Below are 14,814 nucleotides of genomic sequence, written 5' to 3' on the forward strand. Positions count from 1 at the left end.
CAAATACCTACTCATTTTTTTGTCTTTGCCATGTTTACCCATTTCTTATTGCTGGCTATTTTCAGCACCATATCTATATCTCATTTTTCAAGAACAAATGCATTCTTGTCCTTTTAAAAAAGTAACATTTCTCTCTTATCTCTTTTTATGTTATCTCTTTCTATCAAATAAAACAAAGGAAGAGAGAGAAAATACACTTCTTCCATTCTTATTTCATTTCTCCTTTTTTTATATTAAATAATACTTCAAATTTATTATATTTCTAGTTTATTTATCTTTTCTTACACTTTTTGTCACATATTTCTCTCTTCTCAATTTTTTCTCACCACCAAACACACCTTAAATGAGAAGCTAGTACAGTTATAAAAGACAATTATATTTCTAAAAAAGGACAACCCAAATTTAACAAAGAAAACTATAACTTATTTTACTTTCCTATGCACTTACCTTAGACTATAGAAAGATAATCCATAAAGATACTCATTGATATAATAGCCTATAATGCAAATAAGACTATCCATACTACACCCATTTAAAATAGATATAACTATCAAAAACTACACGCTTCAAAATCTACAAAAATATTCATTAAATCATTCTTATTAAAGCATATTAAATCATTATAAATAGTAAGCAATTGATAAAGTGAGAGGATACTCCCTCCGTATCAAATTTTGGACAAATATATCAATTTCATTTATTTTTGTCTATATTTTGTTATAGATTAATAACAATTTTTGTTAAATGTCTATAAAATCTAATTTAATTGAGGAATGTTAATATTATTAAACCTGTACACAATGTTTTAAATTCGGCAAATATTTTTATTATTTTATCTATAAAAAAATAAAAAAACATAATAATAAGTTTACCTGCAAAATTCACTGCTTTTATTATGTATATATCACTCTTGCTTATAATTGCTTCTATTTTCTGTTTCAGACGCAACAAAACAAAACACTTCACATTTGACATTTCATTCACTTTTCACTTTCACTTTCACTATATATATAAATACCCTTTTCGAAAAACCTTACTCATTATCATTTCTCTCCTCTTTTATCCTTCAAATGAAAAACCTTTCTCATTTCATCACCATTTTTCTCTTCCTTGTTCCATTTTTCCTTGGAACAGAAAATGTAACAGCTTTGAAAAGTCACGATGGATCAGAAGAATGGGGTTATGTTCAAGTTAGACCCAGTAAGTCTAAATGCATTAAACTTCTCTAATTTTCATCATGATTGTTCTTTTTATTCATTCACCACATATTTTGTTATAAAAAGTTTTTTTTTTTTGTGTGTGTGTGTGCATATTTTGTGTTTGTTGAAAAGTAATAGTTGAATTTCAATTCTTTATTTGTGTTGTTGTTGAATTATGTATATGATATTGTTATTATTGCAGAAGCACACATGTTTTGGTGGCTTTATAGAAGTCCTTACAGAGTGGAAGATTCTTCAAAGCCTTGGCCAATCATTCTTTGGTTGCAGGGTGGTCCTGTAAGTGTTTACTGTATTGATTGGTTCGGATAAATTCTGAATTCTGTGTTTTTTTGTTGGTGTGTTTTATGAGATTTTTCAAACATTGGATAGGGTGCCTCTGGAGTTGGAATTGGAAATTTTGAAGAAGTTGGGCCTTTGGATACAAGCTTGCAGCCAAGGAATTCAACTTGGTTGACAAAAGCAGATCTCTTGTTTGTGGTAATAATAATAACTTATCATCAACTATGAATCAGAGACAACAAACACGACCCTGTCACTAGTAATAATTTGAAAAGTGAAAGAACATAACTATGTGTGTCTCACGTAAACACTATTAATAATTTGAAAAGTGAAAGAACATAACTATGTGTTCAGTGTCATGTCAGACACCAAATACACCTTAGTGTCTGGTACCGTTTGCTTTTTGAGATTGTTTTGTTTGGTTTCTTGGATTCTTTTTTTTTTTTTTTTACTTTGTGATTTTATCACTGTTAAGATGATGTTTTTTATGTCATGTCATAACACAGGACAATCCAGTTGGAACTGGATACAGTTTTGTGGAGGATGATAAACTTTTTGTGAAAACAGATGAGGAAGCAGCAACTGATTTGACAACATTGTTAATTGCGTTGTTTAATAAGGATGAAAAACTTCAAAAGAGTCCTCTTTACATTGTAGCAGAGTCTTATGGTGGAAAATTTGCTGTCACTCTTGGATTGTCTGCTCTTAAAGCTATTGAAGACAAGAAATTGAAGCTTACACTTGGTGGTTAGTCCTCTTTTGATTTGCATCATCTGTCAGATCTCAGATTGGTCTTATTCAATTTATGGTTATTGAAAGCAATTATGAGGTTAACTTGTTTTTTTCTTTGTTAGTTAATGATGGATTCATAGATTTAAATTGTGGTTGCGACCGCATTTGCAGTTATGCTACAAACATTATATTGCAATAAAATGCAGCCGATGCAACCACAATTGTGATGTCTTTGTACAGACTTCTAAACCTGTTATATTGCAGCCGGAATTGCATACTGCAATTTAGAACCATGAATAGATCTTTTGTATGAAAATATTTTTAGAACATAATAACTAAAAGAAATTTATGATTTTGGTAAACTTTTCTTATGTAGGTGTGGCATTAGGAGACAGTTGGATCTCAGCAGAAGATTATGTGGTGTGTGTAATAGAATTTTTCAACTCCTAAGTTTATTGTGTTGAACTTTCACATATTTAATACTTGATCTAAATTTTCAGTTCTCGTGGGGTCCTCTCCTTAAAGACCTCTCAAGACTTGATGATAATGGACTTGAACAATCAAACAGGTAAATTTTTTTCCATCATCTCAAATTGAGAAACAAAAATGCACATAAAAAATTGTTATTCTTTAGTATAATCTAAAGAATGGTCATTATCTCTCTTATCTAACAAACCCATTTTGGAAATCAGTATAGCTCAGAGGATCAAGCAGCAACTTGAAGATGGTAAATTTGCTGATGCAACTAGCTCATGGAGTGAACTTGAGTCTGTGATTCTTGCTAACAGCAACAATGTGGTAATTTTCAGACCAAGATCTGGTGCAGTAATAAATATACACAGTTTTCGATCTCAACTGTCAATTTGAAATCGGATGTTCAGATCGAAAATTGTGTTTTCTAAGTTAAATTTATCTTGACGTTGATTTGAAATTGGACGGCCGAAATCGGTTTTAGCGTCCTGCTGTAACTGCAGGAAATCCATTTTCGTAATTTTCATTCAAACTTAAGAGGTTGGTTTGTTATGGATAATTAAAAAAATTATTTTGATATTCAATAATTTAGAAATTATATTTTAAAGATTTTAAATAAAATGATAAAATATTATTTTTTTATCATAATAAAAAATCACAACGTAGTTAAGTCTATGCTATTGCTCCTAAGTAAAAAGTCTTAATTTTTATTTTGTTGAGTATAGGATTTTTACAATTTACTACTAGATGAGGGAAGTGATTCATCATCAACCTTGTCAGCAATGGAACTTGGATTATTCAAAGAAATATCAATGAAAAGTTACTCCAAGTATCTCACAACCATGAGGTCAAGGTCTTTTTCTCCTGGTGGTGACGATGATATTGACACTTTACTAAATGGTGTTATAAAGAAGAAGTTAAAGATCATCCCTGAGAATGTCACGTAAGCCTTTTAATTCTTTAACAAGGAAAGAAAAATATATGTTCACAATTTCACTGCAAACATTAATCCATGAAATGATTGCTTAACTATTATGCATTTGATGGTATAGATGGGGAGGACAGTCCAATAAAGTTTTCTCATATCTTGAAGGCGATTTTATGAAGCCAAGAATTGATGAGGTAACAAGTTTTTATTTTAAACAAACTATGATTTTATTCTAATTTTAAGCTTTAATTCAAATGCATATATCATGTGAGCTTAAAATAAGTTCTACTTCCCTTCAATATCTATGTCACTCACTTACCGGTCTCGATCTCTTATCTAAATCATTGGTTAAAATTGTTCAAATTTAATTTGTTGAATGTGTAATTTGAATCGTCTAATCTCAAATTCAAATATCGAGATTGTTTACTGCATATAACTATGATTGGTTGAAATTGTTTAAATCTAATTCAGTAAATGTGTAATCTGAATTGTCTTAACTCAAATTAATGGTCGAGATTAATTAATGCATACAACAAAATTTTCATTTTAATTATAATATTTGATGTCATTTAGTTTTAATATCTCCAGGTTGATCAGCTACTGGCTAAGGGAGTCAATGTCACTGTGTACAATGGACAAGTAAGAATCACTTTCCCCCTAGTTAGTTTCGATAACAATAAGAATAAATAAATAAGATAATTTAATTTAATTTAAATATCCTACCCCAATTGCTTGGCATGTTGACTTAGTCTTAAAGGAATCAAATTTTCTTGTTTGACTGATTTTGACAATCATGATTTTTCTTTAAGTTAAATCAAATGATTCCTTTTATTTTGTGTATTTTAATTTAATATAAGCAATGTTAACATCATAGTGTATTTTACTATTATAGGTTGATTTGATTTGTGCTACCAAGGGGACTGAAGCTTGGCTTAAAAAACTCAAGTATGCATCTTTTTCTTTCTCTTACTTACATTTATATTGCTTAAAAGCAAACATCAAAGTTTCTTATTTGGTTCTCAATTAATCTTTGTTATTTGGTAGGTGGGAAGGGCTTAAAAATTTCTTGGGAAAAGACAGAACAGCCCTTTACTGTGGAAGTACCAAAACGACCAAAGGCTTTGTAAAGTCATATAAAAATCTTCACTTCTATTGGATTCTTGGAGCTGGCCATTTTGTAAGTCATCATCACTCATCATTAAAACAGCTATGCACACGTTTTCATTTGCCATTCTATTTTGTATCAACTACAAAAGTGACTTCACTCTTCCACGTCATTCATAAATATATGATATATGAGTAGTGCTTTTTATTACGACCAATTCTTACAAAAAAGAGAAGAATGAATGAAAATAAGGGTTTTCATAAATAAAAATATGGGTGATTAAATAGGAGTAGTGGGTGGTTATTATTTAGAAAGATTAGATGCTGCCACATAGAATTCTTGTGTTTCTTGTTACTAAATATATATACTTTCATTAAAATAAAATATATTATAAAAGTATTTGAAAAGATAAAGTATATCATCAAATATACCAACTTTTAAATATAATATTTGTTTATATTTAATCTCGAGAGAATAAAGTTTGAATAAATAAATATTAAATGGTTCATGTGATTTGGTGTAGATTCTTAAAATACTACATTTTTTTAATATGTACCATCTACCTTAATGATTTATTATTAAAGAAAATTAAAAGATCTTTCAATTCTTGAAATAGTAAATCAGAAGGTACTAAAAAATTAAACTAATGTAAGAAATGATAAGGAAGAAAGTGAGGCAGAGGCATTTATGAATAGTATGTACTATACCAAAATTCATTCAGATTAAATAGAATGCTGACCAGTGACCGTGGTATTACTTTTAAGGGGAAAACGTTATGGTCAGGTTCCTAGTTACTGTCTCTTCAGAAAAATAAGATAATGTGTCTGTTTCTGACTATGTTTCATTTTCTTCTGTTCTCATGAGGCTGTACATTACTTCTTCCGTTTCTCTTTAAGTCATTTTATATAGTTACTTGAAATTGATAAGTTTTCGTTATTTTTAATAAACTTATTTATTATTTTTCTATAATAGCTTTAATTATTTAATATTTTGTTTCATTATTTTCTCAATATAATAAATAAATAATTAAGATTATTGTTGATGGGGTTGGGTCTAACGGAAAATTGTAAAATTGTAGACTCTTATAACGTGATAAATCTAAGTTCGAACTCCCGTGTAAAGAAGTATTTACATTTAAGATTATCTTCACTGAACCTATAAAAAACAAAACAAAAAACAAAAATAATTAAGATTTCTTATTGACAAAATAATAGTTAATATTATATTGAATTTTATAAACAAGTAAATAAATTTGAGATATTTGCTTGGTGTTGCAGGTACCCACTGATCAACCTTGCCTGGCTCTAAAAATGATAGCTTCAATTACACAATCACCAGCTACTTGAACTGAAAGTATGCATAGAAAAGGATAATTTCCACAGTACTATTTTTAGAATAAAATTAAACAGCGTCCCAGAAAGGGAATGAATTGTTGATCAAGTAAGCAAGAGTCAACAAGCAAGCAAACACTGCAGCACGATCAGGGCAAAGAACATCAATAAAACTCATGGAAAAGATAGCTACAATGTTTTTATTTATTGTTTCCTTACACTTTCATTCTTTTCTCTTGTCATAATTATTGTTATCTTATAAATAAAGACGCACATTTTCTTTTGAATTTGGCCATTCTTATCTCTATTTTTTATATGTAAATATTATTAAATTAATAATTAAATTAATTTTCTCGAGTTTAAATTAGAGACATCTGTCTTATAACTTATTTAACGTTTTTTAATTTTAACTCACCAACCGAACTATTTATTACATATTTGTGTATGACCATTTTTGTCTTTGTTTTCTGAATACAATAAATAACAAGTACTATATTATTTTATGGTTGAATATTAATCAAAGACGAAGGGAAATGTGGTATTAAGATCCAATGGCATTCATGAGTAGATATTTTTTCATCGGTGGATGGTTGATGACATAATGATACACTTTTGGCTCTTTATTGCGTTTTCCACACGAAATTAATTTTGTCCACCGAGGATTCCAATTGTATGAAGTCATACAATCAACAAATTAATTTTTACTGTTTAATTAAGATCGAGCGGTTGGTTGATATTTTAAACTTGGATTTTTTTGTTCTTGTATGCAATCTGGATCACTCTAGGTAACATTAATTATGAAGATACAAAATTGTGATGATTAAATTAAGGTACACATAGCTTTCCAAAGTTTTGGAGCTTAATACAAGGTGTTTGATAGAAAAGTTCAACAACAATTAACATCAATCGTATTCGAAAAGGAGCGAGTGAACCTGAACTAATTAGTATAATTTGTAATTTATATACATATTTTTATTTAGCCAAAAATTATCTGAATTCACTAATCCAATTTCATTGCCTTGGTGGAGGGGTGTATCAGTATATTTCTTAATGGAAAATTATGGATATACTACTTGCTCTAGCGCAAGTAGTTGTCACCAAGTGTTGGAAACCTATAATTACTGATTTAAATTCCTTCTAAAAAATAAATAACTTTTATTTTATTTTTATACACTCACTAAATATTTTCTTTCTTTTTTTCTCTTTTTCTAAAACATCAATCATTCTCTATTTTTATATTGTCAATTGGATGATATGTTTTCCTAAAAAATATTATAGATCGATCTATTTTTAGAGCTGTCTTACCATTGTAAATTTTTGTCGGCAGCACTGGAAGTATATACTAATTAAAAAAAATTAAAACTTACATGTGAATCTGTGACTGATTTATAATATGTTCTGGACATTTTTATTTGTTTAGTTTGGTAATAGAGTGGCAAGAGATTCTACTTTAAGATATGCAACTTTCAGATTATTATTAATGTGACTCATGATTGATGATGTCTAGATCAAGACGTGATGTTATGTTTACGGGAAAAAATAACAAGTTTTATTTTAGACAAATGCTAATTGTTACAAGACAACCTATGTACTATAAATATAAATAAAAAAATGTACTTCAAAATTTTAATCAATGATTAAATTAGTTTTTCAGTAATTCATGTGTCAACAATCATATATTACATATTAAATGTTGATTAAATTAATAATATTGATATATTTGTCTATTGATTTTAATTTTCAATAATTTTATAAATTATTTTCAATATTAAATTTTTTAATTAAAATCATAATTTAATACCGAAATATATTAATTTGCAAAAGTAAACAAAAAACAAAAATCATATTTCAGTCAATTTACAATTCTACCTTTTTAACCCCTTAACCCTATTTACAATTTAACCTTTAACCATTTCTATTTACAACCTTGCCCATGTTTGGTCAGTATAAAACAATTTCGTAAAAATTCATTCTTTATTATACCTGTAAGTCCGTAATATATAACAGCCCTCCTAATTTTATTAAGCGTGTGATTCATTTACGGTATTTTATACTATTAATCCCTTTAAATATAAGACTTTCTTAATCAAATTAGAAAAATTAAAAAAAAAAATGACAGTAATATTAAATTTTTTGATAATTGATATTGTTTTTACAATTTTATTATTCGAGAGAGAATTAGTTAATATTTTAATTGTGGTATTTATTGTTTGCAAAAAAAAGAAAAAAATTAATTACAGATATATTGATAAAAAAAATTAATTTAATTAAAAATTCAATGAAGATTTTATAAAATGGAAAAAAATAATTCTTAATAAAGTTTTATATTTAAGGATGGAAGTTTTTAATATGCTAATATGGGAGAATTGATTGTGGTCCTCAATTTTATTCTTTAGAAACATTATAATTTTATCAAAAAAATTCAGACACTGTTCAATAATTTTTTACCACATACAAAACTCTAATTTGATTTAACACAGCTACCATATAGATAGTACCTGTAAAATACTAAAATTTACATTCATCTAATGACATTAAACAATTTTATTCTACCATAAAACTTATTATGGTTTTTTTTGGAGCAAAGCTATGGTTTTATTTATATGATAGTATATTTTAAATATGCAAGATGTTATTTAACACTACAACAGAAAGCAAATATATATCAGTGAAACTCGATCTCTTCTCATGTACATATATTATTGTCTTTCCCTGCTTTCTCCCTTCGGCTATCTGGTTTCAAGCTCTCGCCATTTTCTTTGTTCTTGAGAGCCAATTAACTTAAAATGAGAAGTGCAGAATCCCACATCAACAGTCAGCATAGTTGAAGGAATTTGGGGAAAAGGTAGGAGTCAGATTGAAAACATGGGGGAAAAGAAACAGATGGGTAACACTACAGGTATGTGTACTTCACACTATCCACTTGTGATAGGTAGTTGCAATAGTAATATCATGAAATCCATCACAGTTACGAGTTGTATTAGTCACAAATTTATAACTTAGGTAGAGAGTTGTGCGTTACATTTGTATTTTTAATGAATAATAAAGGGGAGAGAACGAGAGACAGACTAACGGGAGTGATCAGAGTTACCCAAGTTATGTAAAACTTAAAAACGAAAAAATTATTGTACAACTACAGCTTATTTTCAAATAACTATATCTACAGGACACAGGAAGCACGAATTCTGTAAATGTTAAATAATTAATAGGGATCAAATACCATGATATTATACACTACCTTTACACAGAGCTCTGCCAAAAATGAAAGAAGAAGAAAAGGAGAAGAAGATTCTTCCATATGCGTGACTTCATTCATACACAACAAAAGACAGCTAATCACTCATTCAATCTTTTCCAGTATTTCCAACCTGGTTTTCCTCTTCCAACCTTTCATAGAGGCAACCAGGTTGATCAGTCCAGTAACCTGGCTTTTGCTGTATTCCTGCAAGGGAAGGGATACTTGGTCAAGGCCTAAGAATTCAGACAGCAAAATGATGCTGCAGAAATAAGAAAGAAGATATTCTTACCGGGTGCCCACGTGCCCAGTGCACATATTCAGTCTCGGGAAGGTAGTATGCCTGGTTAAAAAGTTGAAGGAAAAAATAAAAATGTTTATTGCATTGAATTCAATGGAAGTTTCCAAATATAAAAGACTCCTAATTTTGAGAACTGATTGGGCAGCAACACCCAAAACTATTTCTACCGTGTGACCAAAACCCATCTGTTTTTGCGAACAATATAGTTGGAATGTTCCCATGTCCTTAGCTTCTTACCTTAATGAAAGTTTCAACCATTTGTAGCTTGGACTTCACATTCAACGAAGCAAAATGCTTTAGCCCATTTATCAATACCTAAAAGGTGGAATGACAGAAATCCATGCTCAACATCTATGGGGGAAAACAAGAATTGCTGGAGTATGAAATTTCAGTATATTGATCATCATCTACAACTCTACCATAAGAATTCAAACCAAAATTTGGATAAAATATATTTTAAAAATGGAGACAGGAAATTTTTTTATTAATTAAAGTGGCTTTAATGGTCATTTTACAATCACCCCCAAGGAGATTTGAACTCCGCTCCTTAAGGTTAAAAGGTCAAACTCTTACAAAACGAGCTGACAGATATGGTTGGAAGTTAAACTTTGAAAATTAGTTCACATATTAGTGATATTTAACTGGCTCAAATATGTTTATCCCTAAAAATGTGTTATGAAATTAGTCCCCATTAACATGTTATTCCTTCGGTCATACATTTAGCCAAAATAGTGTTTTTAGTCCTCTTCAAGACTAAACATACCAAGTTTTTAACTTGTAAAGACTAAAAATGAATAAAATTCAAATACATTTCAAGGGCCAAAATAAAACACATTTAAACTTTTCAAAATACAAAATAAAAAAGTCAACTAAGATTAAATTAGGTTGTTATGATTATCAATATAATAATCTACCACATAAATTTCAAAGACAATAATTATCAATATAATTATCTACCACATAAATTTCAAATACAAAAACTATTGAAAACACTGAAAAAATTTGATAGTAGCTAAGAAATAACCTGCAGATCCAATGACATTAGAGCTCGTCCTTCATCACTACATCTCTTTACTCGCGAAAGTCCTTCCACAAGAGTTTCCGCAACAATGTCAAGCCCATAGTCCAACAATATGTCTTGAGTCTACATATACCAAAGCATAATTGTGAATCGAAGGTCATATTTAGACACTAATTACTACTTTTCTATGCTTTTCCTCTAAACAATTTAAAAGCAAGATTTTCAAGCATAAATATGTATTTTTTTAAACAAATTGTTATCTATGTATTTGAGGAGTATATTGCATGATAATGAATAACTACCTCTTTACGGATTCCTCCATGAACAAGTCGTGTTTTAAAATGCTTAAACTCCCCCAGCAACAAATCAACATACCTATAAATACAATTTTAACCATCACTGGAGATATAATGCACCTTACTTCATATAGACTCAATTCTAAATAAATAAGAAATCAATAAGCAAATAATAATAATAAGTAACAAGTAATATAAAAACTAATCCTAAGAGATAAGCTGAGGTACTCTAAAATTATAACTTGATCAAAGGAAATAAACTACGATACTCTAATATAATATTAAAAATATAAGATATTTCTTGTATTGCAATTTGTAACACATTCCATTCAGTCTTAAAAAAGCTTTTACATTCCATCCCAACAGAACAATTTTTGAAGTTATAATATCTGGCCCAAAGACTGAAAGGCTGTTTGATGAGATAAAATGCATGCCAACATGATTAGACATTAATAACAATACAAGTATTGCCATTAAAATCATAGTAATGTTTGTTAGCCCGTATAAAACCTTATTGCTAGGAGTTTGTAAACCGTTATTCTCTTATATTTCATCACATTTACAAACACACAGGCATGTACATACTCAAAGAATGACAGCCATCCAAGATCCCAATACTTCAAATAAAACTTTACCAGTGCATGATGCAATATGTTGTTTATCTTTGATATAAAATGAGAAGCTACTGATTCAGTAATATCAACAACAAAAAATGACTTGGCATTCAAATAGGAAGAAGATCCAAAAATACAAACCCATTATGCTCCATCCCAAGTTCTTTTACTTCCCATTTACAATTGGCGACACGTTCAACATACCTGTAAGAGTTCATAAAAAATTAGAAAACCAAAACTAGCTACTATGACCTTGCGACAAAAAAAGCAAACAGTGAACATTGGGTAAACAATTGTGTTTTTACAAATTGTAACCCACTAACAATAGTGTTGGTATTTATTTAGTAAAGTGACCGAAGTTAAACTAGGGAGCTCACTAACAAACTCGAGCATCATGAACACCAACCTAACTTCTTATCATTACAAACCACATATGACACATTGCAAGACACAATCCTTCATTGTATTTGACAACACAATTTTGCATCCTTTAAAATATAACACAAGATAGATTTTACAACAAAACAATTTTGAATAGCTTTTCCCTTAAAAATAAAGCAAGCCTAAAAAAGAAATTGAATCATTAATGACAATACAATATTTCACACAATCAAAAAATAATATTACTAATCAATATATTTGAAAAGAAATTATTTGCACACCTAACAGAACTTTTTTGTAGTTCAAACCAGACAATAGAAGATATTTCTCAAATTAAGTTCGTTTAACTATAATACAAAACTCATACATTAGAAACACTTCAAACGCAATCTTATACACTCCTAGCTTGGTGAATATTTGTCCTTACCCATTAATGTGCAGCAGTAGTCTTACTGCTGTGTGATGCACATGCTCTGAAAGATCTGGTACAGCATCCACCTAAAGATATCCTTATATATTAAAGATCGTTGTTATCCATACTTTGCTTTCATCTTAAATGCTAAAACAATTGAATGAACTAGAAATTAAACAATCCAATAAATATATATATATATATCCTTAATATCCAATCCAAACATGATCTTCCCCTAAAAGTTGACATCTTAATTATATGTGAAAACACATTTACAAAGGTTTGGCTCAAGTAGTAAGTAAGCTTCATCTCAAGAGTTAGATTGCCCTCTGCAATGCCACTATTCAGTTCCTAGTAGGGAGCAGCAACCTGAGTGAAAGGATTAATTCTCACATCCAAAGGACATCGAGATAACTCATGAGACTTTCTTTCGGGGGTCTACGGGGGAATTTTATGAACACTGTTTTCTCACTACATCCTGATCCATGATAAATGCTTAAATAGTTAAACTTGTAACCTTAAAGTCACCATTGGATTCATTTTCAGATTTGTGCATTGTTAATCCATATGTAAGCACACTGTGTAGGATACTCTAGAACATAATTTGTCACAAGACTGCTATTCCTATGTCATGTTTGGTAAAAAGGATTCGGAAGGAGGAGAAAAGGAGGAAGACTAACCCCCAGTTTAGGTACATAAGTTGGATTAATTAATTGCATTACTTTCTTTCCAAATACTCCATACCAAATAAAGCTCACATATGAGTCAGAGTAAATATCACTATTAGCAGCATTTCAACTTTATCCAATCCAGAGCATTTCAAATCTTTCTCAGTCAATTCCGTAGGTTGAATAATCAATGAATACAACATAAAATATCTGTCAATACCAATTTTCTCAAGAACTTTAATATTAAGATTCCACTTACCAGATGAACATAGAAATCCTCAAGTACAGTTGAATTACTTTGCAAAAGCATTGATTGGAGATGAGCTTTGGATCTATTCAGTATTCGAGCAACAAGAGATATAGTGTCAACAGCCACACATCTTTCCTGAAACATAAAAATAAAAGTATAGAGACATGCATATAGTACACAGTTTCATCTTTGATTCAAGCCATGAAAATTCCAATAACATAAAAACAATATGGGAAAGAGGGGTCATTCATTCGTTGGTGCATAATTTTTCATCTTGCAATGTGTTTTTTGTACCACAATAAGATGTAGCTTTGATGGAAAATCAAGAAAACAACCACCGATTGCAAAAAAAAATTATAAAACAAAGTAGAATCCAAAAACATCACTATGAAGACTGTGATCCCAACTAGGTTGGCACCTCATCCTTCACCAATCATCCGCAACATACACAAATTAGTTAAAAATAAGAACAAAGAAACATGGGAGGCAAGTTTCTAATTAAGAAGAAAACAACTCCACCACTTAAAACCCTGAATAATCTCATGTGAGACACGTTTTTTAGCACAGTTGTTGTCTTCACAGAAAATGATAACAAATATAATTCATCCTACATGTTAGGAATAAGCAATAAGAACGTATTCCAAGGAACAATATTAATAGACTAAAAAGAAAAAATGACAAGCTAAATGACAGTCACATTGCACCGCTCCAATAGAGACTGTCACGCTTTCACAGAAACTAATAGGATAAGATGCAAGTTGCAGTGAAAAGTCAAATATTGCTCGACTTAATTTGAGTTTAGTATTACTTCTGGGCCAAGTTTTAAAAAGAAATAAAATTGCTGTTTAATATCAAAATTTTTTCATAAAATTAAAAACATCAATTGACTATGCCGATTTGTTGATAGGTGTTGAGAGTCTCATATTGGATGAGATAAGACCCGAAAAATTGTTTATAAGTGAGAAGCATCACTTGCCTTACACGTCGGTTTTGTATGACCGAGTTCGGCCCAACCCAAATTTTAAGAATAGGGAATGGAAGAAATTTACAGTAGAGAATATCACAACTTTAGTCGTGAAAACCTTTTTCTTCATAATGTGCAAAACATTTTTTCAAAAAAAATATGAATACCTTGAGACTAAAAGAAGTCCCCGAGGAGTGACCAAAATTCGTATGCGGAGGGCTTGTAGGTGTCAAATCTGCATGTACAAATGATGAACTCAAAGATATTGGTGAAGATGACTGGGGCTTAAGCAACTCCTCGCAATCTTGGTTTATTCTAGATAAGGCTGTCTTCAGGCGATCTGCGCGTAACAATTAAATTCAATAAATAATTACTACTCTATTCAAAATTGGACTTAGCCACAAATTTTGAGTATGTAATAATAAACTATGCCACTTACGATTAAGAGAGTTAGCCGAGCTTTTTCCACTTGAATTGCTATTCTGCTGACCAAATGTTTCATATATAAAATAGAAAAAAAATTCAAACAACTGGCATATTCCCTGCAAAAATATACTGAATCAGGAAAAATTATTCAGAGAAAAAAAATATAGCATCTGGAAAGGA

General features: G+C 29.9%; 2 protein-coding genes across 4 annotated transcripts in view; one reads left to right on the forward strand and one right to left on the reverse strand.

Moving 5' to 3' along the window:
• Positions 1-962: 962 nt before the first annotated feature.
• Positions 963-6,353, forward strand: LOC101514938 (serine carboxypeptidase-like 51). The gene is made up of 13 exons (XM_004506030.4): positions 963-1,200; positions 1,402-1,496; positions 1,590-1,697; positions 2,006-2,246; positions 2,608-2,651; positions 2,732-2,799; positions 2,924-3,029; positions 3,428-3,645; positions 3,755-3,824; positions 4,219-4,269; positions 4,523-4,575; positions 4,675-4,807; positions 6,013-6,353. The coding sequence occupies exons 1-13, from the start codon at positions 1,071-1,073 to the stop codon at positions 6,079-6,081; spliced, it is 1,386 nt and encodes a 461-aa protein (XP_004506087.1). The 5' UTR covers positions 963-1,070; the 3' UTR covers positions 6,082-6,353.
• A 2,663-nt stretch (positions 6,354-9,016) lies between these two features.
• LOC101514493 (uncharacterized) overlaps positions 9,017-14,814 on the reverse strand; it is a 23,895-nt gene continuing 18,097 nt past the window's right edge. For 2 of the 3 annotated variants that reach the window (XM_004506028.4, XM_012717341.2), the window contains 10 exons: positions 14,648-14,750; positions 14,376-14,548; positions 13,254-13,379; positions 12,342-12,412; positions 11,675-11,737; positions 10,926-10,998; positions 10,627-10,746; positions 9,840-9,917; positions 9,594-9,644; positions 9,017-9,508 (listed from right to left, as the gene is read on the reverse strand). In XM_004506028.4, coding sequence (XP_004506085.1) covers positions 9,407-9,508; positions 9,594-9,644; positions 9,840-9,917; positions 10,627-10,746; positions 10,926-10,998; positions 11,675-11,737; positions 12,342-12,412; positions 13,254-13,379; positions 14,376-14,548; positions 14,648-14,750 — 960 coding nt within the window. In that variant the 3' untranslated portion in view covers positions 9,017-9,406. Of the gene's footprint in view, positions 9,509-9,593; positions 9,645-9,839; positions 9,918-10,626; positions 10,747-10,925; positions 10,999-11,674; positions 11,738-12,341; positions 12,424-13,253; positions 13,380-14,375; positions 14,549-14,647; positions 14,751-14,814 lie in introns of all 3 variants that reach the window. The other variant, XR_012163423.1, reaches the window with a different exon arrangement.

This window comes from Cicer arietinum, chromosome 6 (genome assembly GCF_000331145.2).
Source record: "Cicer arietinum cultivar CDC Frontier isolate Library 1 chromosome 6, Cicar.CDCFrontier_v2.0, whole genome shotgun sequence".
NCBI classification, from domain to species: domain Eukaryota; kingdom Viridiplantae; phylum Streptophyta; class Magnoliopsida; order Fabales; family Fabaceae; genus Cicer; species Cicer arietinum.

What these genes read in the sequence shown, in the direction of transcription:
- LOC101514938 (XM_004506030.4), top strand. Translation starts at nt 1,071, where the DNA reads ATGAAAAACCTTTCTCATTTCATCACCATTTTTCTCTTCCTTGTTCCA. An exon ending in TTTGGTTGCAGGGTGGTCCT is followed by an intron (nt 1,497 to 1,589) that starts GTAAGTGTTTAC and finishes AACATTGGATAG; the next exon opens with GGTGCCTCTGGAGTTGGAAT. An exon ending in TTCTTGGAGCTGGCCATTTT is followed by an intron (nt 4,808 to 6,012) that starts GTAAGTCATCAT and finishes TTGGTGTTGCAG; the next exon opens with GTACCCACTGATCAACCTTG.